The sequence below is a fragment of the Sebastes fasciatus genome, chromosome 5 (assembly GCF_043250625.1).
Source record: "Sebastes fasciatus isolate fSebFas1 chromosome 5, fSebFas1.pri, whole genome shotgun sequence".
In the NCBI taxonomy this organism is placed as follows: Eukaryota; Metazoa; Chordata; class Actinopteri; order Perciformes; family Sebastidae; genus Sebastes; species Sebastes fasciatus.
Window position 1 is genome coordinate 2,204,102 of NC_133799.1, and position 23,910 is coordinate 2,228,011.

Consider the following 23,910-nt stretch of genomic DNA (forward strand, 5'->3'; position numbering starts at 1 on the left):
CAGATTTCACAGCGACACACGACGTCTCTGGACATTAGCGTCAGAGCGAGTCATATGTCAAAAACACACGATTCTTCTGCTCCTGAGCAGATCATGTAAAATATGAAATGTTGGACATATGGCAGCAAAGACCCAACATATGATCTGTAAGCGGGCCTCTGGGATTTACTGTATGAAGAGTAATCATCAGAAAGTTGCTATGGGCGCAGCTCTGATGTCGGAGTCTGGAGGACCGTTTTTGTGTCAAATTATTGATTTCTTCAGTAAGTAGTCGTGTTATAAGCGGGATAATGTACAGCCTGTTGGGGTTTATTTCACAACAACGACCAGCTGGCTGCACATACAGTATGTGCATGCTGCAAATATGGGTACTGATTTTATTATTATTATTATTATTATTCAGTGGGAATTATTTAACATCATATATTATGCATTCAATGTATTCTATTTCATCTTATTTTTGTTTTAAGTGAGTTTTATTTTCCATCTTATTTTTTTTTTTATTCTATGTCTATTTTCTTTTATTGTAAAGCACTTTGTGCTGCATTTCTTGTATAAACAGTGCTATACAAATAAAGTTTATTATTATTATTAATCAGTGGAATATGTCATTATAAATTTGGCAGCAACTGGTCCAGACTAAAATATCTCACAATATTGGGTGCCATGAAATAATGCCTGTTTGGAAATGCAATTTCAAACACAGCCTATAACATTTACGTTTTTCAAAGGTTAAAGTTAAAAGGAAGCATTTTATATTTGATGTTATATTTTGTGGTTATGACCATTTAGCACACTGACAGTGAATATTCACGTATCGTATGTGCCTCAGATCTCAGTGTGAAAGCCTCGGTTAACCTGCTACACAACAGCTTTTCATCATCTCCTCTCCTGTGACGGCGACTTTCTTTCCCCCAAAAGGGAGCGCGTTTTTGGATTTATTGTTGGTGCAATCAACTACACAGCAACTCCTGTCTTCTCCAAGGTAAAATGACTGTTTTCGTAAATGGAGTCTGGTGGCTTTGAAGAGAGCGTAGATAACAGCTTCAGTTCCCCGTCAGAAAGGGCTGTCTGACAGCGAGGTAAAGCGGTGAAAATATTCTATATATAACGTACACTTAAAATTATATTTTTTTTAGGTGTCTAAAATGTGTTTAGCTGCTGCCTCCGTCCACAGCAGTACATTACTTCACTCCCGTGCTGGTACTCTTGTCTGTTTCTACTAACTCCATCTACTGTAGTAATACACTGACTATGGAGAAGAACCTCATACAACCCCACTGAGAAACATCGGAACTATCCCTTTAAACTGAGGATTCGATCTGTGCTGAGTGAATCAGTTGTGATGTTGTAGTTTAGATTGGATTACAGTCCGTCCACCAACTCAACAAGCATGAAAAGGCAGCCGGTGATCTGTGGCAGCTCGTGCCATTTTACTCGGCCCGTACATCACTTGTGATGCTGCACGGCAACAAGCTGCAAAATCCAAAGAAATGCATTCCTTTTAATCAGCGCGGCGGCGGCGCTGATTGTTAATCATTCAAATCCTGCACGTTACGAAGAGCGTTTAAAAGAGTCACACCTCTCGCATTCAAAGAGCATACTAAATGAGCCGTTTGCTTAAACTGTGGCATTATTGTCAAAGAGAAAAATAATGACCTGCAGCGGAGGTGGTGAGGGAGGGAAGATACAGTCAGATATCAGTAAATAAATAACGCCGCTGGCATTTGGAGATATTAAATTGCTTCTGTATTGCAGAACAATATATCAACGTGAGGAAAAAGGGGGCTTTAAACATGAAGACGGACGGCTGTGAGCAGAGACTGTCGGGGAGAAGAAGGATATAGAGAAGAGCAGTATATGTCTCACAGCGTTAGACGCATTCTGCAGTGATTTTACTGTCTATTGAAGCAGAAAGCACTGAACTTTAAGATTAAATATTAATAGCATGGAACAGGGAAAAGCTTGGATAAGAAAAAGCGGACATGATCTTTCACTCTTCTACGTCAAGGCTCAGTCCATTTTGAACCTCGGGGACCAAACGGGAGTGTTTGTGTGAATGTTAATGCCTGGAAGAGGTTGTGTTATTCCTGCTGACGGTGCAAACAGTGATTAGGAAGAATAAAAGAGGAATAGCGGACTGACAAGCTGTTTAACTACTTTGGAGCTTATCTTGAACCTGTCAAGACAACGAGGACCCAAAGGAGGCAAAAAAAAAAAAATATCAGACTGCTGTCACAAATGCCATTACAAGATGTTTCATCATTTTAATCTTCACTCACGCTCACATCTTCTACGGAGATTGAACTGCAGCCGACAGTTTAAGTGGTGATCTGATAGCGGCGGAGCTTACTGCGTCTGAAGTGAGGGGGGTTGTCGTTGACGTCGCTCAGCTTCACGGTGACGGTGGTCGTCCCTGATAATCCGCCCAGATGCCCTCCCATGTCTTTGGCCTGGAGGACCACCAGATATTCATCCCGGGTCTCTCTGTCCATGTCGGGTATCGCCGTCCGCAGGACGCCTGGTGGACAGGAGAGGAGAAAATCAAATCTATGGCAAGCCTTTTAACGTTTAAAAGCTTAGACAGGATATTCATTAGAGATATCAGCAACATCTTTCTGTCTCGTCAAAACTCTAATTCAAGATATCCCTAATTCTATTCTGAATGGGCAAAACTCTAGTTTTAGATATCCCTAATTTGCTGATATCCACTATATGCCAGAAATGTAATTTTACGAGATTACATTTGAACACATCATGATAACGTTGTAATTTACCTCCGCCCAATAGTCCTTTTTCCTGAGCAGACTTTGAACGCCTCATAATAATAACTCAATGGCACCTCCGTTAACGTTAGTAGCTCCGTTATTTAGCCAAGCCGGACTGAGCTGCTAACGGCTGCTACCAGCTAACGTTACTAACTCTCCTCCTGCTGATTTAAACATAGATTTGTTGTTCACAGTGTCGCATTATCAGGGAAAAATAGGGTGCGTCCTCTCAGGTTTAGTAGCACCATGCTGTTGAGTGCTTTTTTTCCTCTTCGTCGCGTCTCTGGTCAAACAAACTGAAACATGATACGACGTGCGTACACGTCTCTAACTGTCGTTTTGACTAGTCACAATGACGTTATAGATATCTGGAATAAGAATTCTGACTAGTCAAAACGCAATTGTGGATATCTAATATCTAATGTTAATTCAGGACAGTCATTAAATGTTAAAACGGTTTAAATCACAACAGATTTCACAGCGACACACGACGTCTCTGTTCATTAGCGTCAGAGCCAGTCATACGTGTTTAGACTCAATGTTGGACACATGGCAGCAAAGACCCAACATATGATATGTAAACGGGCCACCAGGATTTACAGTATGAAGAGTAATCATCAGCTTTGAGTGGGATGTGTGAGTGTGAGCCGACCTGTCTGAGGATCCACGGAGAAATAGTCCTGCCCCTGAGTGATGGCATACACCAGCCGGGCGCTGTTTCCGTACGTCGGGTCATCGGCGTCTCTGGCTGTCACTTGGATTATAGACGTTCCTGTGAAAGAGACAAGGCGACAGAGGTGAGAGGTCAAAGTAGCGTTTACACACAAAGCTGCCGGCTGGTTTCATGAGCTTAAAGTGATACTCATACACCCCTAAAAGCCGTCTTTTTGAATATCTAGTACTTACATCTGCAGGATTAAAGGGATAATCCACTTCTCCGCAATATGTTTTATCTTTTTTAGATAAAAATGATTAAATAAACCCAACAATTGCCCTCCATGAATCTCTGGAGCTGTGCCAGACGGGAGGATTGTTTGCAAGCTACCGAGGATACGTTTGGACGGTGAGGAAGTCGATTATGCTCCAGGAGGCAGACGTAGATCTGCAACGATTAGCTGAGTAATTGACAGATGATTAATCCGAAACTATTTTGATAATTAATGAAGTATTTCAGTTATTTTTCAAGCAAAGATGTGATGGTTTTCTTTGGAGAGTTTTGAGTGGCTCTACAGATGGCTATGTCGGTCTATCCAGTCTGAAATATCTCAACAACTACGGAATGAATTGTTGTGATACATTCATGATCCCCAGAGGATGAATCCTAATGATATTTGTGATATCCCTGACTCTTCCTCTAGCACCACTATGAGTCCTAAAACCAAAGGCTATGGAAAGGAGGCTGGGTCACGGGCGGACATGGGTCTTGGGGTATGGGGTATAACGCGCGCAGTGTAACTGAAGCTGCCGTTGTGCGATGCGATTGACTCAATTTCGGCGAGGGCAGAGCAGATTTTACTGTGCATGTGTTGTTCCCCCAAAGATATGACATGTTGATGACGCGTGACACAGCCTCCTTTCCATAAGCCTTGTCTGAAACCCGGAAATGAGTTAGCATTTTAGCACTTCCTGTTCCCTCGTCTGGGTTATTTGCAGTCAAACTCAAACAACAATGAAATACTGAACGACTTTAAAACAGTTCAGTTATTTTTTATATTTTATATATTTTTTTTAATGAAGATTTCTTTGTTTGTTTCTTTTGATTATTTTCTCTATTAATCAATCAATTAGTTGTTTGGTCTGAAAAAAGGCAAAAATAAGGGTGGAAACGATTTTACAATTAGGATTTTGAAATAGATTTTTTTAATGCCAGAATCAATATATTTGCTTCGTCTGAGTCTATGTGGAGGTAGAAGGAAGTTGCCGCTTTTATTGTTGTAGTCTGAGTAACGTGATGTCATATCCTTTCCGTATCCGTCAACCAAAACAAACCGCAGCGAGCCTGACCTGCACCCTCACATTTTTTGCAGGCGAGTATTTCGCATTTTCGTGTCGTTTATATTCATCACACCTTTAGGGGTTTAAAGGTGAGTAAAGACTGTGAATGTATCCACTGTAATGGTGTGGTCACACGTGAGAATGCAATGCGAGTGACCGTCGCCTGAAAGTTGAACACCCCTTCGTTCGCATAGAATGGAAATGAAATGGGAGGTGAATGTTGCGCAAATGTGTGACCGTGCCTTTCTGCTCTCAATCCCACAATGCAATGCATTTTACAGATATGAAAAATACCGTTGTGCAGCTACACCTGTTAGAGAGGATGTGTCCTAAATCTCCATTTACTTCCCGGTAGAGTAAACTAGTGAGTGTTCGTCTTGTTTTGCTGTTAAAACTCATCACCACTGGACTCCATTGAAAGCTGAATAAATTCCAGCTGAGAGCAGCTGCTGCTCCGCATGAAGGACAACACTAAAGATCCCTTTAATGCAGACTTGCCAACACCCCCCATTTTCCCGGGAGAATCCTTGTTTTTTATCGCCTTCTCCCGGTTTCCTCCTGGGGTCACAATTCTCCCAATTTATAGCAAATTTTCACACCTTTTTTTTCCTTTTGGTTACCTCAACATGTTTCTGGAACTGATCAGTGTGTATAATCCCGACTGTTTCCACCCGAACGACAATAGAGCTACACCAGCTGTCGTTTCCTGGCAGAAGAGAGCAGTCTATGCTCGCAACCAGGGTCTGAAATTAACTTTTTTCACTTCCTGCCACTGTGGCAGACAAGTATTTTTTTTTGTCTGCCACTTTTGAAATCTCTGCGCTAAATGAAAGAATAACATTTTAGATCTGATGTCATTCAATGTTCGATATATTTTACAAAAATCTTGGAAAGTCGTTATGGAGTTAAACAGGTCATAATTCTCTCTCTAATATCTATTTTATATTGTTGTGAAAACATCTCCTACAAACAACTGGATTTATTTAAGTTTCTCCCCAAAATTTTTTCAAAATTACATTTGAACACATCATGATAACGCTGTAATTTACCTTCGCCCAATGGTCCTTTTTCCTGAGCAGACTTTGAACGCCTCATAATAATAACTCAATGGCACCTCCGTTAACGTTAGTAGCTCCGTTATTTAGCCAAGCCGGACTGAGCTGCTAACGGCTGCTAACAGCTAACGTTACTAACTCTCCTCCTGCTGATTTAAACATAGATTTGTTGTTCACAGTGTCGCATTATCAGGGAAAAATAGGGTGCGTCCCCTCAGGTTTAGTAGCTCCATGCTATTGAGCTCTTTCTTTTCTCCCCGCCGTGTCTCCGATCCCAAACAAACTGAAACATGATACAGCGTGCGTATGCATCATTGAGCAGCGTAACTGTCGGAAAGCATCAATGAGAGGAATCGATAGTCACAGAGGAATGAGATGCCAAGAAAGCGGACAACTACAGTTCTCTATTCCCATCACTAGCGTTTTCCCTGCCTGCCAAAGTGGCGGGTGTCCTGATGATTTCACAAAAATGTACCCGTATTTGGCGGGTGCTAATTTCAGACCCTGCCTAGCGCTAGCCGCTAGAAATCACATGTTTTCAGAACGCAGTGGTGGCGTTGTCGCGTTGTGTGTCTGAAAGGACCTTCAGTGAGCGAGAGAAGCAGAGAGAAACGGAGAGAAACGGAGAGAACTAAGAGAAAGAAATACTCAAGCAGAAATATATAAAAACTTATGAACATTAGTTTATGCCAGAGATTCACACGCCAAGTTCACACCAGAGGGGAGAATTATTCAGTTTTCTTTCCTGGGAGTTAAAGGTAAAATCAAAAGTTTAACATGAAAATGTTGTCCCTTTTTTTAAGGTCTCAATGTCGGCGAGGTGCTTTAACGTCTTTTCAACTCTTGTACCTATGTTGGCCATCTCCGGCACCGTGGCGACATAGGGTTCGTCGAGGAAGACGGGCGGGTTGTCGTTGATGTCCTGCACTCTGATGATGAACTCGGACGAGGGCTCCAGGGCTCGGCCGGTCTGGCGGTCCGTCGCCGTGGCGATGAGGCGGTACTGGTCCTTCTCCTCGCGGTCCAGAGACTTTGTGACGTGTATGTTGCCCGTGTTGCCGTCGATGACAAACACGGAGCCCACCCCCTCCCCCTCCAGCATGTACTTAGTGCGTCCGTCTCCGATGTCCATGTCTGTGTGCAGCTGGGAGATAAAAACACAAGAAATGACTGCAACACCTTCAGGCAACATCACCTTCAGACGCAGGTAGCGCTCATCAACACCCAATCTATCTGTCTGTGTTAAAAGGGGGTGATTTATGTTGAGACGGGATGAGCTCAGTGACTCTGACGTGGATGGCACCAGGTGTGGAAGATGCATATGGGACTGGGATGAGTGCTGATGCACACGGCTAATTAACTCACTGGACCAGACGTGCCGTCGGGGGGTTTGTGGAGAGCACATCGACGTGGACCGCGGCCCGGCGAATGTCCTACATGTATGATCGTTGTGCTAACGCGGGGCCGCCGTATCCATCTGTAAATCTCTCTGTCCCTTCCTTCCCCCCTTTCTTGTAAATCCATCTGCCCGACTTCCTTGTACCTTTTAAGCTACCTCTTTTCCCTCTCTCTTTTCATCAAGTTACCTCGGTTACACAGAATGCCCATCTGCTCACATTGCTCATCCCCCTCTCTCTCTCTCTCTCTCTCTCTCTCTCTCTCTCTCTCTCCATCGGACTGTTTTGCTCTCTGGTGCAGAATACTCTCTTGGTATTTAATGGCAGAGAGGATATTAGTGAGAGCTAGATAGGTAAAAGGCCAAACACACACAGAAATAGAAAGCTAAAGAGATTACTCAGCCTTCATCGCACTGAGCTTTCTGACCAGGAACCTTCACATCTCTCTACCCTCAAGGCGCATCTGCACATGTTCATAATCCACAAGGCTTACTCACAACCTCTGCTGCTGTGTGTGCGGACCTCAGATACTCCAGAGGACTAAAGCCCTCCATTTTTAAAATTCAGCTGCAGCAATTTATAAATTGACCGAGCAATTTGAAATGAGTTTTTTAAAAATGTGTTTGTGAAGCAGAGACATTTAACTGCCTACATTATGATAAGTGTAGAAAATAAGACAGATGATGCCCACAACACATGTTCATAATGAACCTTAAAGGGAGATTTGTCAAGTATTTAATACTCTTATCAACACGGGAGAGGACAAATATGATGCTTTATGCAAATGTGTGTGTATATTTTAGCCATCCATCCTCTGAATGCTCTAGGCCTCTAGTTTGATCCATCCATCCTCTGAATGCTCTAAGTCTCTAGTTTGATCCATCCATCCTCTGAATGCTCTAGGTCTCTAGTTTGATCCATCCATCCTCTGAATGCTCTAGGTCTCTAGTCTGATCCATCCATCCTCTGAATGCTCTAGGTCTCTAGTCTGATCCATCCATCCTCTGAATGCTCTAGGTCTCTAGTTTGATCCATCCATCCTCTGAATGCTCTAGGTCTCTAGTCTGATCCATCCATCCTCTGAATGCTCTAGGTCTCTAGTTTGATCCATCCATCTTCTGAATGCTCTAGGTCTCTAGTCTGATCCATCCATCCTCTGAATGCTCTAGGTCTCTAGTCTGATCAATCCATCCTCTGAATGCTCTAGGTCTCTAGTCTGATCAATCCATCCTCTGAATGCTCTAGGTCTCTAGTCTGATACATCCATCCTCTGAATGCTCTAGGTCTCTAGTCTGATCCATCCATCCTCTGAATGCTCTAGGTCTCTAGTTTGATCCATCCATCCTCTGAATGCTCTAGGCCTCTAGTTTTGATTCATCCATCCTCTGAATGCTCTAGGTCTCTAGTTTGATCCATCCATCCTCTGAATGCTCTAGGTCTCTAGTCTGATCCATCCATCCTCTGAATGCTCTAGGTCTCTAGTCTGATCAATCCATCCTCTGAATGCTCTAGGTCTCTAGTCTGATACATCCATCCTCTGAATGCTCTAGGTCTCGTCTGATCCATCCATCCTCTGAATGCTCTAGGTCTCTAGTTTGATCCATCCATCCTCTGAATGCTCTAGGTCTCTAGTCTGATCCATCCATCCTCTGAATGCTCTAGGTCTCTAGTTTGATCCATCCATCCTCTGAATGCTCTAGGTCTCTAGTTTGATCCATCCATCCTCTGAATGCTCTAGGTCTCTAGTCTGATCCATCCATCCTCTGAATGCTCTAGGTCTCTAGTCTGATCTATCCATCCTCTGAATGCTCTAGGTCTCTAGTTTGTGGCTGTACAGTTTCATTAGGCTGTGATTATCCTAGAGGTCACCACAGGTCATTGTATACAGTGAGGTCAAGGGACCCCTTTGAAAATTGACGTGACAGTTTTTCCTCGCCAAAATTTTGGATAAGTTTGGAGCGTTATTTAACTAGGCTAGCGAGTATGACATGGTTGGTACCAATGAATTCATTAGGTTTTGTAGTTTCATATGATTTGATATGATGCATTTTTAGGGGGTTAATTAAAAATCCCAAGTTGCGTTAATGTGTTAAAGTCAGGGTTGACGATGTTCTCCAGTCTACACTATTTGTTATGTTGGTTGAAATGGTCTTTACACCCCGACAGCGATCCATTACTGATGAGCTCTGAGAAAGGACCGGAAAAGAGTCGTCATCTGTAGCTGCTGTAATCCTGTAAAAACGTCTACCAATCACTGCCTCGAGGTCCGCTTGGAAAGAACCAATCAGACGCCTCCCTGCCTCCCTGCTCGTACTCTACCCTTGGAGTGCACCGGCCTGAACTCAAAGCACTTTCACATTATGCTAGCTTTCCAACATCGTCGACCCTATCTTTAAAGAAATTAGTGGTGTTAAAGCAAATTTGCGTTATTGCAAACTGACCGATCCATCGTCATACATCAGACCGGCACATATGGGTACTTCCCAGAAAGTCAAGGCCGAAGTATGTTTGGATTGTAAACCGATGGATTCTTTAGGTTTTCTAGTTTCATATGACTCCAGTATCTTCACTCTAGCAGTGAGAGAACTGAGCCCGCTACAACCTAATTGCTTTAATGCAATAAAGAAATGAGTGGCGTTAAAACTAATTTGCATGAACACGTTATTATCTCGTTAACACTGACAGCTCTAATTCCAACATAACGCATTCTAACAACATATGTTCACGCGAGTGCAATTGATACAGAGTGCAGAGCTCGCAGGCAGAGACCAGGAGGAAATATAAGATTAGAGTGCACTCTGTGGTGTGTATGTCTTGGAGGATAAAGTTGGGGATTATAGCAACTCGTGATAGCATACCCTACAAATTGCTAGATAAGGGACTCAGGGTTTCTTTATTCATCCCTACACCCACATCCCTCTCCCTCCTTTCTTCAGCAAAGCCAGCTTCGATTCTGATCCCACACTTCACCATAACAGACATCTCTGTCGGAGTCGGCGCCTATCGCGCTCCCCTTCTCTCCCTCCTCCCTCTCTTTCTATCCAGCCCTCCTCTCCTCACTGTCTAATTGCTGGCTCAGTCCTGCTGTGCTTCAGTCAGCATGGAAAAACACTCTCACGGTGGGGAAGAAATTTATCCGCCCCGTACAAACAAAGCTGGGGAAAAAAAGAAGAAATTGTCTCTTCCGAAGCCTTTGTCACTCTCTGTAATCTGAATCCCCCCCCCCCTCCTCCTCTCACTCATGCAGTACATCCACCTCCGGGTTTATATCTGCCTCACACTGCTTTTCTCTGGCTGCCAAACGGGTTGAGGCACCTGTGATTTGATATGTCACCTCAAAACTGTGTGCACCGGCAATGGGTTTGAAATTATCTCTCTATTTTTGGCAAACAAACTGAGCGGAGAACAACATTATGCTTCCAACCCCCCCACCCGTCCCCGTCCCCGTCCCTCGCAACGCAGGGATGCTTTATTACATATCAACATGAAGACTGCTCGCAGAGGAATGAGCAGTCTCGTGTGCCTACTGATTGCTTTAACACCCCTCCCTGACTGTATCAATAACAAACCAGAGAGGAAGATTAAACATTTATGAGGTATATACTGCACTGGTACGAATCCAATCTACACTGTCACTATAAAGTATACTGCTAGCTACAAAGTGGCTGGCGGCGTTCCCTGTTAGCGTTACAGCTGATATAATCCTGCCCTGAGTGTGCTGTAGCTGCCAGCGGCTGCATTAGGCGCCGAGCGCCTGACTGACTGTGAAATGCTACAAGTAAACCCCGGGGATGTGAACGGTTCAGGTGCGCTGTGGATTAAATCATCTCAGACACTTTACGCGGTGCGACGGGCGACAGCAGTTGAAGGTTGCTGGTGTGGCGACTGTGAAGCCTCGAGGAACGAGTGACAAGTGGACGGATGATGCTGCACAGACACTGCAGTTCATGGAGTTATATTTGTGCTGAGTGCATGATGGGACATTTTGAGAGCTTTTTGCAAGAACTCATATTATATTTAATAGAGAAATTATTATCATGCAAAGGAAATCAATCTATGTGGGCTTCAATAAAGGGCTGTCAAAGTTAACACCATAATAACGTGTAAACACCACTAATGCTTTAACGTTTAGGATGTAGCGGCTCAGTTTTAGAGCTAGAGTGAAGATACTGGTATCATATGAAACTACAAAACCTGATGAATCCATCGGTACCAACCATGTCATACTAGCTGGTCATGAAGGAGGTTAAATAACGCTCCAAACTTACGCTACATTTGGCGAGGAAAAACTGTCATGTCCATTTTCAAAGGGGTCCCTTGACCTCTGACCTCCAGATGTGTGAATGTAAATGGGTTCTATGGGTACCCACGAGTCTCCCCTTTACAGACATGCCCACTTTATGATAATCACATGCAGTTTTGGGCAAGTCATAGTCAAGTCAACACACTGACACACTGACAGCTGTTGTTGCCTGTTGGGCTGCAGTTTGACATGTTATGATTGGAGCAATTTTTTCGGACATTTTTCGGACTCTTTTTTCAGACAGTTGTCGGACATTTGACGGATATTTGTCGTACTTTTTTTCGGACATTGATTGGACATTTTTTCGGACATTTTCTTTTTACTTTTTTTCATACATATGTCGGACATTTTTCTGACCTTTTTTCTCTGATATTTTTCATACATCTTTTTTACTTTTTTTGGACAATTTTTTCTTTTTACTTTTTTCGGACACTTGGCAGATATGTGAAGTACATATTTCGGACAGTTTTCAGACAGTTTTTTTTTTTTTTTTAAACTTTTTTCAGACCTTTTCAGACTTTTTAAACACTTTTTTTGTTGATATTTTTCAGACATTTGTCGGATATTTTTTCAGACATTTTTTTTTTTTTTAACTTTTTTTCGGACATGCTAAATCTTTATGCTAAATGCAGTACCTGTGAGGGTTTCTGGACAATATTTGTCATTGTTTTGTGTTGTTAATTGATTTCCAATAATAAATATAAACATACATTTGCATAAAGCAGCATATTTGTCCACTCCCATGTTAATAAGAGTATTAAATACTTGACAAATCTCCCTTTAAGGTACATTTTGAACAGATAAAAACATGCGTGATTAGTGCACAAGTATCTAATTTGTCCTGTCTCAATGTCCCCGACCCGTGGACACTAATTCAATGTGTCTGTCTCAGCTCACTTAACTTATTAAGACAGGACACAAAGCAAATTTTACAGGCAGCACCATTGCATAGAGTCACTGAGAAAGACGGAAGTAGACGAGGATTCACATTGTGAGTTGAAAATGTAATGAAAAATGTGCACGTGTCCCGAGGCTTTATGAATCTGCTCTATGAACAATACAGAAACCAGGAAAAAGGAGAGAAACTGGAGGCGAATAACAGAAAGAGCCAGAGTTTGTGCTGAGTTCAGTCACAGAGACAGAGACACACTCCCACACAGCAGCTAGCTCTCAGCTAATATCTGCTGCACACTCCGCTGTTTGGGGCGGATTAACACTAACGGCAGAGCGGTCACATTCAGGAGAATAACGCGGTGCAGAAGTTTGCTTTCTTCCTGAATGCACCTTTTACAGTGGGCCACAATACCAACCAACCAATCAGAGAATGAGAACAGGTCATTTCTAAATGGTTGTTGCTAGTAGTATTATTGGTTATTAAGGGAGTAGGGAAGCACTGGAAGAACGGTAAGCAGGTACGCAACAGCCACACACTATTAATACTACGTCACATGCTACGACCGTCAAATAACGCCACGGGTGAGTTCGCTGAAAGTCCGGTTCATCACATATACTGTTGCTAAAGGGCGCCTCCGTGTGTCGGTTTCCGATGCCGAGGGGAGCTGACAAAAATGGGGGTATTTGACAAGTTGGAGACCACCATTATAAAAGAGACATCTGTAATGCTGTTGACGCCTGGAACCGCAAACCAAGTTCATAAAGTCTATGGGCGTGGCGGGAACAAGGGGGCGGGGCCAGTGATACAAAGACTAATGCAATAGGTCGCACAACGAGGACGCAAAACCGGCTGATGCGCTCGGCAAGCATTTTTTTTGGACATCTTTCTGACTTTTTTTCAGACATTTTTCGACATTTTTTTGTTACCTTTTTTCTGAAACTTTTTTTAGCTTACCTCTGACATTTTTTTTCTTTTTACTTTTTTGGAATTTTTTTTTTTACTTTTTCTCTGACTTTTTTTTTTTTTACTATATTTTGGAGTTATTTCTTTTTTTGGACATTTTTTCAGATTTTTTAAAAACTTTTTTTGTTGATATTTTTCAGACATTTGTTTGGCATTTTTTCGACATGCTAAATCTTTATAAATCTTTATTCATTCAAGTTGAGTGGGCGCCATCTTTGAGCCCGGTATTTAGTACTCATACTACATCCATGAAAACAGGACAGACACTGTGATCGAGAGTCTGAGGGCGCACAGAGCTGTGAGTGAAAGAGGTCATCATTGTGCACTTATCTGAGTAATGGTGCACGACTATATATGAATAAATTAAAATTTGTGTGTTTGCTCAAATGAAAATCGATCCCGGCCGATAGATGGATGGAAACAATTCTTTCTCTACAAAATATATTTCACATGCTTGCAAGAAAATATCCCTCTGATGCACAAACAGGACTACAGGTGAGTCACATGATGCTTTACATACCCGTCCGATGAGCACAGGCTCGGGCCCTCTGTACTCCTCGATCACAAAGAACTGGTTCCAGAGCCAGCTCCTCCGGAGGCGAGAGCGAGGCAGGTTCGACTCCGACCGACCGTCTTCAGACTCCCCGACCCGTTTAGAGCGACCTCGCGTCCTCTCGGGCAGAACACCTCCGACGGCGGTCTCCAAATGGAGCTGGAGAGCATGCTCCTCGCCTGAACTCGCCACTTGCCGGTGAGCATTAATTACACCTTCGACCTCTCCATTAGTCAGATTGCTGCTTTTCAGAGTGAGTTCAGGGCTGTGGTTAGGTGTTCGGGGTTTGGCAGGATGTTTAAGTTGGACTGTTGCTGCTATATTGTCCTTAAAGTCAAAATCATTAGTTCTTCGGTCATTTAGTCTAAAAGCCACATTTGGCAGCGTTCTTACATCGTCCTCTCCGTCCTGACGCTGGCTCGCCGGTTCTTTGAAACTCTCAATAAAGTTGTGAATGGACTCAGGATGAGGTTGAACTTTGCTTGATACGACAGCCTCTGAGATGCTATTTCTTCCCCCTTCACAGAACAAAAGAAGAAGGAGCACGATCCGTGCAGCCATCGCTGAGTCTAACTGTTTCAAAGAACAACTGATGAACGGCTGTTCAGATGAAGATCTTCGTGATGATCCATCTTGTGTTTCTTATACTCGTCTCCTCCACCTTCAGGTTTTCTTCTCCCCAGAGTGAGTCTTCTTTTCTCACATCTCCCCGTGCGGTACACATGCTGCACCGGATCACCTAAGACAACACATAATTAGTGTGATTAAAACGGGAAACAAGTGTTTCAAGATGCAGAAGTTAACCCCCTGAGACCCGCACCGACTTTACTGTCTCTCAGAGGCTGTAGCAGGTTCAGCTTTAGAGCTGGAGTGAAAGTACAGATATCATATGAAACTAGAAAACCTAAAGAATCCATTGGTACCAATGTCATGTAGGAAGGAGGCTAAATAACGCTCCAAAGTTGCCCAATTTATGATCATCACATGCAGTTTTGAGCAAAGAACATCCAGTAGAATGTGTTATTTTCGCCTATACTAAGTATTTGAATATTTCTGCATCCTGGGGTCCCTAAAGAGTCTTGGAATTACATAGATTGGGTATCACTGTAAAGCTGAGACTCTTGTGGATCCAATGAGCCCAACTGTATTCATGTGTGATGATGTTAGTCCCCATAGGAGACATTTCATTGACCTCTCTGTATAAAATGACCTGTGGTGACCTCTAGGATAATCACAGCCTCATGAAACTTTACAGCCACAAACTACAGACCTAGAGCATTCAGAGGATGGATGGATCAGACTAGAGACCTAGAGCATTCAGAGGATGGATGGATCAGACTAGAGACCTAGAGCATTCAGAGGATGGATGGATCAAACTAGAGACCTAGAGCATTCAGAGGATGGATGGATCAAACTAGAGACCTAGAGCATTCAGAGGATGGATGGATCAAACTAGAGACCTAGAGCATTCAGAGGATGGATGGATCAAACTAGAGACCTAGAGCATTCAGAGGATGGATGGATCAGACTAGAGACCTAGAGCATTCAGAGGATGGATGGATCAAACTAGAGACCTAGAGCATTCAGAGGATGGATGGATCAAACTAGAGACCTAGAGCATTCAGAGGATGGATGGATCAGACTAGAGACCTAGAGCATTCAGAGGATGGATGGATCAGACTAGAGACCTAGAGCATTCAGAGGATGGATGGATCAAACTAGAGACCTAGAGCATTCAGAGGATGGATGGATCAGACTAGAGACCTAGAGCATTCAGAGGATGGATGGATCAGACTAGAGACCTAGAGCATTCAGAGGATGGATGGATCAAACTAGAGACCTAGAGCATTCAGAGGATGGATGGATCAAACTAGAGACCTAGAGCATTCAGAGGATGGATGGATCAGACTAGAGACCTAGAGCATTCAGAGGATGGATGGCTTTCCTAGCTAGATTGACAATAAGGGGGTTTCTGAGCAGTTTACACAACACAAGTGCTCGCCATCTAATCGCTGAAAAAATATGTAATTCTTGCAGAAATCTCAAAAATGTCCAAAACGTTTGATCCCAAATCACAGATCTTGGTGTCTTAATGTGGTATTTTGGAGGGATTATTGATAATTTTTATCAATTCTCCAGTGGTAAAAAAATGGTTAAATTTAGCACCAAATCTGTGTAACAAATGGTATCAAACCAAAAATTGCTGCAACAACTTATGAGACGTTATAGAGCATGGGGATGGACATCATATACTTCCATCATAATGACTAGAAGAAATTGACTCACAGTGCTGAACTGCATCTCAAGTTAATCTTCAAGTTCCAGCTTTCAGATGATGTACACCACTTCTATGTGACATCTACTGTTGACCTGCTATCTCCCCCTAAAGACCCCCTGGACCCCCCTGGATCTCTCAGAGGGTTAAAAGACAAAGACAAGTTGACATCTTACTCGTTATCTTGTAAATATTCTGAGACGTATTTGTAGATATATTTTTTACTGTCGAGCTCTCTGCAGCTGCTGTAAAAATAGCTGCGAGTTTTGCACACAAACTATGAACATTATATGGTCTGATTACCTAAAACGGAGAAGTCCCTTTATACCAGACGCTGTTATTCATATTAATCTCATCGCTGTTGGCGTTGCTCTTATGCTGTTATTATTGATCACTCAGGCATTCTCCGAGAGTTAAGCGTGGTCTTAAACATTTTCAATTAATTTGCAGCCCGAGGGCCTCGGCGGCGAGGTGGAGCTCAGGTACTTTACTGATCCCTGTCACACACAATTGCCTGGACATCCGGTGATTGATGTCATCCCTACAGACGGTGTCCCCGCGCCTCCACGCCCAGTAGTGGAAGAAGTTCCCCCTTTCACAGATTAATTAGACTCATAAATAATTTAATCAATGACTTGTCCTCGTTTCCCAAAAGTTTAATGATCTGCCTTTCGTTAGTATTTGAGTCAGACCCCGGCCGTTGATCTTTGAAACTTGATGCACTGAAAAGTGTCGGCGGCTTAACGAGAGTAAAGCGGTGCGGTCGCAGTTTTTCCATCCAGCCGCCGCCTGCATCCATCACTGATGGAGACTTTCTGACATCTGGGGTTCACCTTTATGCATGCACAGAGGCTGCCGTTATCACACACACAGCGCAACGCTGCATGAGTCATACACTCGGTGGCCACTTTTTTAGGTACACCTGTGCAGTGTAGCGCAATCCAGTACAACTGTTCTGCCATAAAATATACTTTATGATATGAAAGAAGGGCTGTCAGTCGATTAAAATAGTTAATCACACATTTTTTATCTGCTCAAAATGCACCTTAAAGGGAGATTTGTCAAGTATGTAATACTCTTATCAACATGGGAGTGAAAACCTTTCATATAGGGCTGCTCATGATAACACTAATTTGTTTTAACACCACTAATTTCTTTAACGCATTAACGCTTTTCTGGTTAAGATTTTTAGGTTGTAGAGGGCTCAGTTTTAAAGCTAGAGTGAAGATACTGGTATCATATGAAACCAGAAAACCTGATGAATCCATCGGTACCAGCCATATCATACTAGCTGGTCATGAAGGAGGTTAAATAACTCCAAACTTAGGCAAAATTTTGGCGAGGGAAAAACTGTCAAGTCCATTTTCAAAGAGGTTCCTTGACCTCTGACCTCCAGATCAGTGAATGTAAATGGGTTCTATGGGTACCCACGAGTCTCCTCTTTACAGACATGCCCACTTTATGATAATCACATGCAGTTTGGGGCAAGTCATAGTCAAGTCAGCACACTGACAGCTGTTGTTGCCTGTTGGGACATTTTTCTGACTTTTTTTTCTGACAGTTTTCAGACATTTGTCGTAATTTTTTCGGACATATTTCGGATATTTTTCAGACATTTTTTTCAGATTTTATTTCGGACATTTGCCGTACTTTCTTTCAGACATATTTCGGACATTCGTCTGACTTTTTTTCTGATATTTTCTGACAATTTTCAGACATTTTGTTAACTTTTTTTCGGATATTTTTTTTGACATTCTTTCGGGCTGTTTTTTTTAACTTTATTTGTCAGGCATTTTTCCGGATTTTTTTCAGAAATTTTTTTGAACATGCTAAATCTTTATGTTGTTGTTGTTGTTGTACATAAATATATACATACATTGCATAAAGCAGCATATAGAGAGGCGAAGTCCCGCCCCTTCCGGTGGACCACCATGGGACCTTATTTCGGAAAAAATATGTACTGTAGTCAACGGAGAGAGACAAATATTTGTTTTGATCCAGTTTGAATTGCTCCATGAATCACACATATGATGTTTGACAATTTAAAAGATATTTTTACAAGTAAAGAAAGTCTCAGTTTGTCATAGTATCATTTAGTTTAGTGTGAAACGGCTCAGTTAACTACATCTCTCGTCACCAACACTAGCTAGCTAACTAATGTTCCACGCACAGATGAAACGTTATCTGACCTGATGTGTTTTATCAGAGACTCCTGATCTTTTTTATCAGCCAGGAAGAGAAAGAAGGATCAGACGTGTTGCTGGTGTGAGTTCATCCCAGTAGGAAACACACAGACATCGTAGCTTCAGAGAGAGAGACGTCACTTACGCGACTTTCGGGTGTGTCGTCTTTCTAATGACGTATTTTCACAGTCTCATACTTCAACAGTTTTACAACAAACTGAGACTTTCTGGACTTACAAAATTATCTTTTTAAATTGACAAACATCATAATATGTGATTTATGGTGCAATTCAAACGGGAACAAAAAAATATTTATCTCTCTCCGTTGAGTAGAGTTCATATTTTTTTCCGAAATACGGTCCCATGATGGTCCACCGGAAGGAGGCAGGACTTCGCCTCTCTATTTGTCCACTCCCATGTTGATAAGAGTATCAAATACTTGACAAATCTCCCTTTAAAGTACATTTTTGAACAGATAAAAAATGTGCGATTAAATATTTTAATCGATTGACAGCTCTATATTAAACATATCATTGAAGTTACACGTTTCCAACAGCGTCAACCAAAACTAAACATTTGTAAAGGTAGAATTTATGGCAGAGCTGTTGTGTTAGGTTGTGTTAGGTTGTAAAGGTGTACTGAGTGGAAGTACACAGTTTGCATTTCTCTTTTGAATAGATTTACAGTGAAAGATTCAAACTTTAAAGTCCTGGTAGAGCAGACGCCTCCCGTACTGAGTCTCTCTCTCTCTCTCTCTCTCTCTCTCTCCGTTTCCTGTCTATCTTCAGCTCCATCTGATAAAGGCAGAGAGACTTCCCTGCTACGCTCTGCAGACGCTCAACATCGTGGCTAAAGAACATTAATGACATTGTGCGTGCTGATAAATCTTCCGACCTCGGCGCGATTTCTACATCGAAAACGTGCGCTTTGATTAATTTAGATGCAAATAAGCACAGAGAGGGCCAATCTATAGTAAAGCTCAAGCCTTTGATGGCGCTGTGTAATATGAACCATAACATTTCCTGATATATCCAAACTGATATGAAAGGAAGGACACATGAAAATGAAACTGACCTACTTTAAAGTAATTAAGTCATTTCTACTCTCTTCGTGTCATTTCTTCTTGAAAGGAAATTCACCCTTGATTTTTTTTTTTTTTTTTTACAGTATGTAATGCTTCGTGTTCAGCATCTGTTTGCCGTAATCTTCCAAAATACAAGACGAGGTTCTTCCAAACCCTCTTGTCTTCCTCAGCTATTGTGTGTATTAGCATAGACTGAGCTCACGGCTTACATTCCCTCTCTAGCTTTGCTCCAAGAAGAAGCCCGTTGCCAGCAGTACATGTCATTCACTGTTGTTTGAAGTCTTTAGAGTATGAGTGCACGTTGAGATATGTGTGTGTGTGTGTGTGTGTGTGAAATGTAAGGCAGGGATAGAGGATGAAAGCGTGAGGACGATTTGCTGTTTGCCGGGCTCAGAATGGAATGATGAGTGGTGACATAGCTCTAAATTGCAAATCGCTGTTTCTGTCTCACTTCACTCTGCATCGAGGCGCTTCACTGCAACAAGGCTATTTAGTTTTTTATTAAAAATAGCCTGTGCATGTCAGGCCTTTAGCATAGGGAGGAATGGGAGATGGAAGTAGAGAGAGAGGGGATGGAGGGATGGAGGGATGGAGGGGGAAGTGAGAGGGGGGACAGCCTGGCTGGCTTTAACGACCAGGACGTGGACAGATTCTGTTCCATTTAAACATCTCTGGCTCTCTCTCCTGCTGCCATTCGTCTTATAGACCTCTCATCCATCCTCGCTGTTCTCTCTCTCTGCTGCTCGCTGCACACATGGAAATCTCTTAAAGGGGACACATCATGACAAACTCACTTCCTCAGAGCTTGTGCACATGCAAACTGTGAGATAAGACGACCCAGTCAGTTCTTTAGTGGGCTGTCTAGATCACATGTCACATGCAGGCTCATTAGAATATCTGAGGCCTGTCCACACCTACACGGCTGTTTTTGTAAACATAGCTATTCTAATAAATGTTGTGGAGTTTAGAATCACTGTGGTGTATTGTAAGAATACAAGAGAAGATGCTTCAAAGGTTTCTTGTTCTTTATTAGAACGCTGTGCAGGTTTACACTTTAATGTATGACCACTATAATTAACTATAACATAACACCACATACAAATTGACTTAGCAACCTCTATTCATTTACGGTAAGGTGTGGAACTAATGTCAAATTACACAAAATAAAACACTTATAAAATAAACAAATATAAAGCAAACTTACATATTAATGGATGCACATAACTTCCTACAGCCAGCAAGCCAACCTTCATCCCACACACATGTGCATCAAACTCAGTGAACCAGCAGACCAGACCATAAAACTAAACGAGCCGATATACCACTTAACCACTCCAAGCAGCTGATTGGCTCCTGACGTGCTCGTTCACATGCTGTCCCATGAAACTGAAGAGGCTGCTGTGCCTGAATTCCAAGTGAACATGCAAACCTTCTTCAAGCCTTGGCCACACTGGGAACAACAGCAACAACAGACAGTGAAAGTGAAAACTAGAAAATGTTACGGAAATGAAAAAAAATAAATACTTGTTTTTAAATCAACTTCTGCTTTCATTTCAAAATAAAAGTGTGTTTCTGTGGACAGAATTCCTTCATTTGTTAACAGGAGGCTTTTATTCTGAAATATGTGCCGGACAGTGATGTAGAACATGCAGTGACTTGCAGAGCTCCATGAATGAATATAGTACTGGGTTTTAATTGTGGATTATTACTATTATTTACAAATTATCACACGTTTCTTAACCTTTCTCTATCTAAAATAAATATAAATGATATTTATAATGAAATTAAATGGCCATTATGAAAGACAAACTCTATGTAGAAAGAAAAGGCTGCAGCAGCAGAAACGCAGCAGAAACGCAGCTGGTGTGAACACCTGACGCGCCAATCACACAGCCGCCACGCGCTCCTGACGTTCCCGGTGTGGACGAAGCGTAACAGTAGCTTTTGCTATGCATTCCGGGCTTTGGTCGCTCAAGCCCCCCGGGGCCCGACCATGTAAAGAGGCCCACGAGGCTCCGGGGGGAAAACAATAAAAATATAATTCACAGGGAGAAGTGAAAGCGGGCGCGCAACGGGATGCTCCATGCACAAAGACGCAACGGCGGTGATGGTTTTTACTCCGACAAAACCTAGATTGAATATCCTACTGCGAGGTCCGACAGCAGTTGAAGGTCCGATGACATCATTCTGCATAATAAGTAGCCATGTGCTTCTGTTTACATCTGTGTGCGTCTGCACTCAGACGGTCAAATTCACGGCCATGACAGGAACACGTCATGGAAAGCAAAAAAAACAAAAAACGAACATGCTAGACTTTCTGTCGTGACGCGTCCCAGACGCGGCGTCCGTTGCCGTGTACTACGACACACTACACTCATTTGTCGTTCCCGATCTGAGTCGCCACCCTACGACGGCCGTGTCGGGCTGTAATCGGGCTGATATTGCGTAATCTGAACCGGCCATAAACTAACGAAAACACAATGATTCTTATTTCCAGGTAATTAAACACTAAAGAAAACATACTTATTGATATTATATTTCTGCCAATAGATACCCCTAAATGTTACACACTGTTCCTTTAAGTCTGTCTTGGTGGTGGTGAGAGGCCAACTGTACTCAGCACATCAGACACTGTATTATAATGAAGGCTTGACACAGCTTAACATTTAGTGATAAACCACAGAATCAGAAGTGTGCTGAGCAAGTGTTGAGACTAATTCACCATCATCATCATCATCATCATCATCATCATCTCTATGGATGCTTCTGTATCTATTAGTGAAAGAAATGTTCATCTCCTCTTTGACATTACATCATGTAGTGAACACAGGAGGACATCACATCTCAGAGCGCACGCTGGCTTATTGTAGCCTCTGTTTTGTGCACACATCTGGACGGCTCTTATTAGCATACAGAGAAAGAGAGAGAGACACCAAACAGCCCGGAGCGTGACCTTGTGTAGTTGGAGGCAGCCAGAGAGGAGTGACCTACTTGATGCATGTTAATGTGATCTACACACTTGGACTAACTGTTATAATGAATGCAGCCTCTCACACAAACAATGGAGCTGTCAGCAGCTACTGGAGGTCCAGTCCAGCAGCTACTGGAGGTCCAGTCCAGCAGAGAGACAGACCCCCTCCATCTCCATCATATATCTGCGTCCACGCGTGGAAGCACACGCGGGCAGGTGAGTAGAGTATACGGAGCGCGCGCAAAACGCCAGAAAATGAGATGGGAAGCTGCGTTTATCCATCTGTCCATCTGTCCAAACCTGGCACTATCTGTCCGAGCCTGGAACCGAACCTTCCTCTCAGACTGCTTCTAGTGTTTCATCTCGCGCATCTGCTCGCGGCACCTAAAGGCTTTCTGTGTATTTAAAGTCATCGTGGCTGCAGCTCCTATAATAAGCTCCTATAATAAACTCCTATAATAAACACGATTAGAAGTAGAAAAGCCGAGCAAACTTGTCGCCTCTTCGTAAATATAAAAGTGTTTTATTAGAGTAGAATAGAGCTCATTACCTACCGTGCGTGTGCGTGTGTGTGTGCGCAGCTCTGCTCCGGTGCTCCTCCGGTTTAACGGAGCTGAAATGATCCAACGTGGGAAAAGGATGCCGAGGTTCATCTGAGCTCAACGTGAGGTCTGTCCACTTAGCCCAGTCTCTCTCTCTCTCTCTCTCTCTCTCCATCTCTCTCATTCTCTCTATCCCTCCCTCCCTCTGAGCCTCTCTCTCTCTCCTTTAGTTGGTAACTATCTCAGAGAGAGAGACAGTCCCCCTAAAAGCCTGCTCTATTTGAGGATGCACACAGTGACCACACTAACATGCACCCACACTGACAAACTGACATTTTTTTTTCATCTTGGCTCAGTTTGAAACCAAAAATGTCTTTAAAATCTTTTGTTTCTAATTATCGAATTTATTATCCAGGGATGTAGATGGACTAAAATATTTAATCGTGATTAATCGCACATGTTCAAAATGTACATTAAAGCTTCAGTAGTCAGTATATTTTTAAATCCCATAATAACCTTTCAGCATATTGTAATTCAAGTGTTCTGAGAGATAACTAGACTTCTGCTCCTCCTCATGGCTCTGTTTTCAGGCTTTAAAAAATCTAGTCCGTGACTGGAGACTTTGACCAATCACAGGTCCATCACAGAATTCCTTCATTTGTTAACACAAGGCTTTTATTCTGAAATATTTGCAGGACAGTGCTGTAGAACATGCAGTGACTTGCAGGGCTCAATGAATGAATATAGTACCGGGTTTTAATTGTGGATTATTACAATTAACCTTTCTCTGTCTAAAATAAATATAAATGACATTTATAATGAAATGAAATGGCCATTATGAAAGGCAAAGTCTATGTATAAAGAAAGAGCTGACAGCAGCAGAAACGCAGCTGGTATGAACACCAGACGCTTCAGTTACACAGCTG

General features: G+C 42.6%; 1 protein-coding gene across 2 annotated transcripts in view; it reads right to left on the reverse strand.

The window, feature by feature from the left end:
- The window catches only part of cdh24a (cadherin 24, type 2a), a 31,756-nt gene extending 8,568 nt beyond the window's left edge, over window positions 1-23,188 (reverse strand). Inside the window, exons 1-5 of one of the 2 annotated variants that reach the window (XM_074636782.1) lie at window positions 22,997-23,188; window positions 13,897-14,668; window positions 6,668-6,962; window positions 3,421-3,540; window positions 2,354-2,521 (exon numbers count right to left, since the gene is read on the reverse strand). In XM_074636782.1, the coding sequence (XP_074492883.1) occupies window positions 2,354-2,521; window positions 3,421-3,540; window positions 6,668-6,962; window positions 13,897-14,490 (1,177 nt within the window). In that variant the 5' untranslated portion in view covers window positions 14,491-14,668; window positions 22,997-23,188. Of the gene's footprint in view, window positions 1-2,353; window positions 2,522-3,420; window positions 3,541-6,667; window positions 6,963-13,896; window positions 14,669-20,675; window positions 21,179-22,996 lie in introns of those variants that run through there. The other variant, XM_074636783.1, reaches the window with a different exon arrangement.
- Window positions 23,189-23,910: the final 722 nt, after the last annotated feature.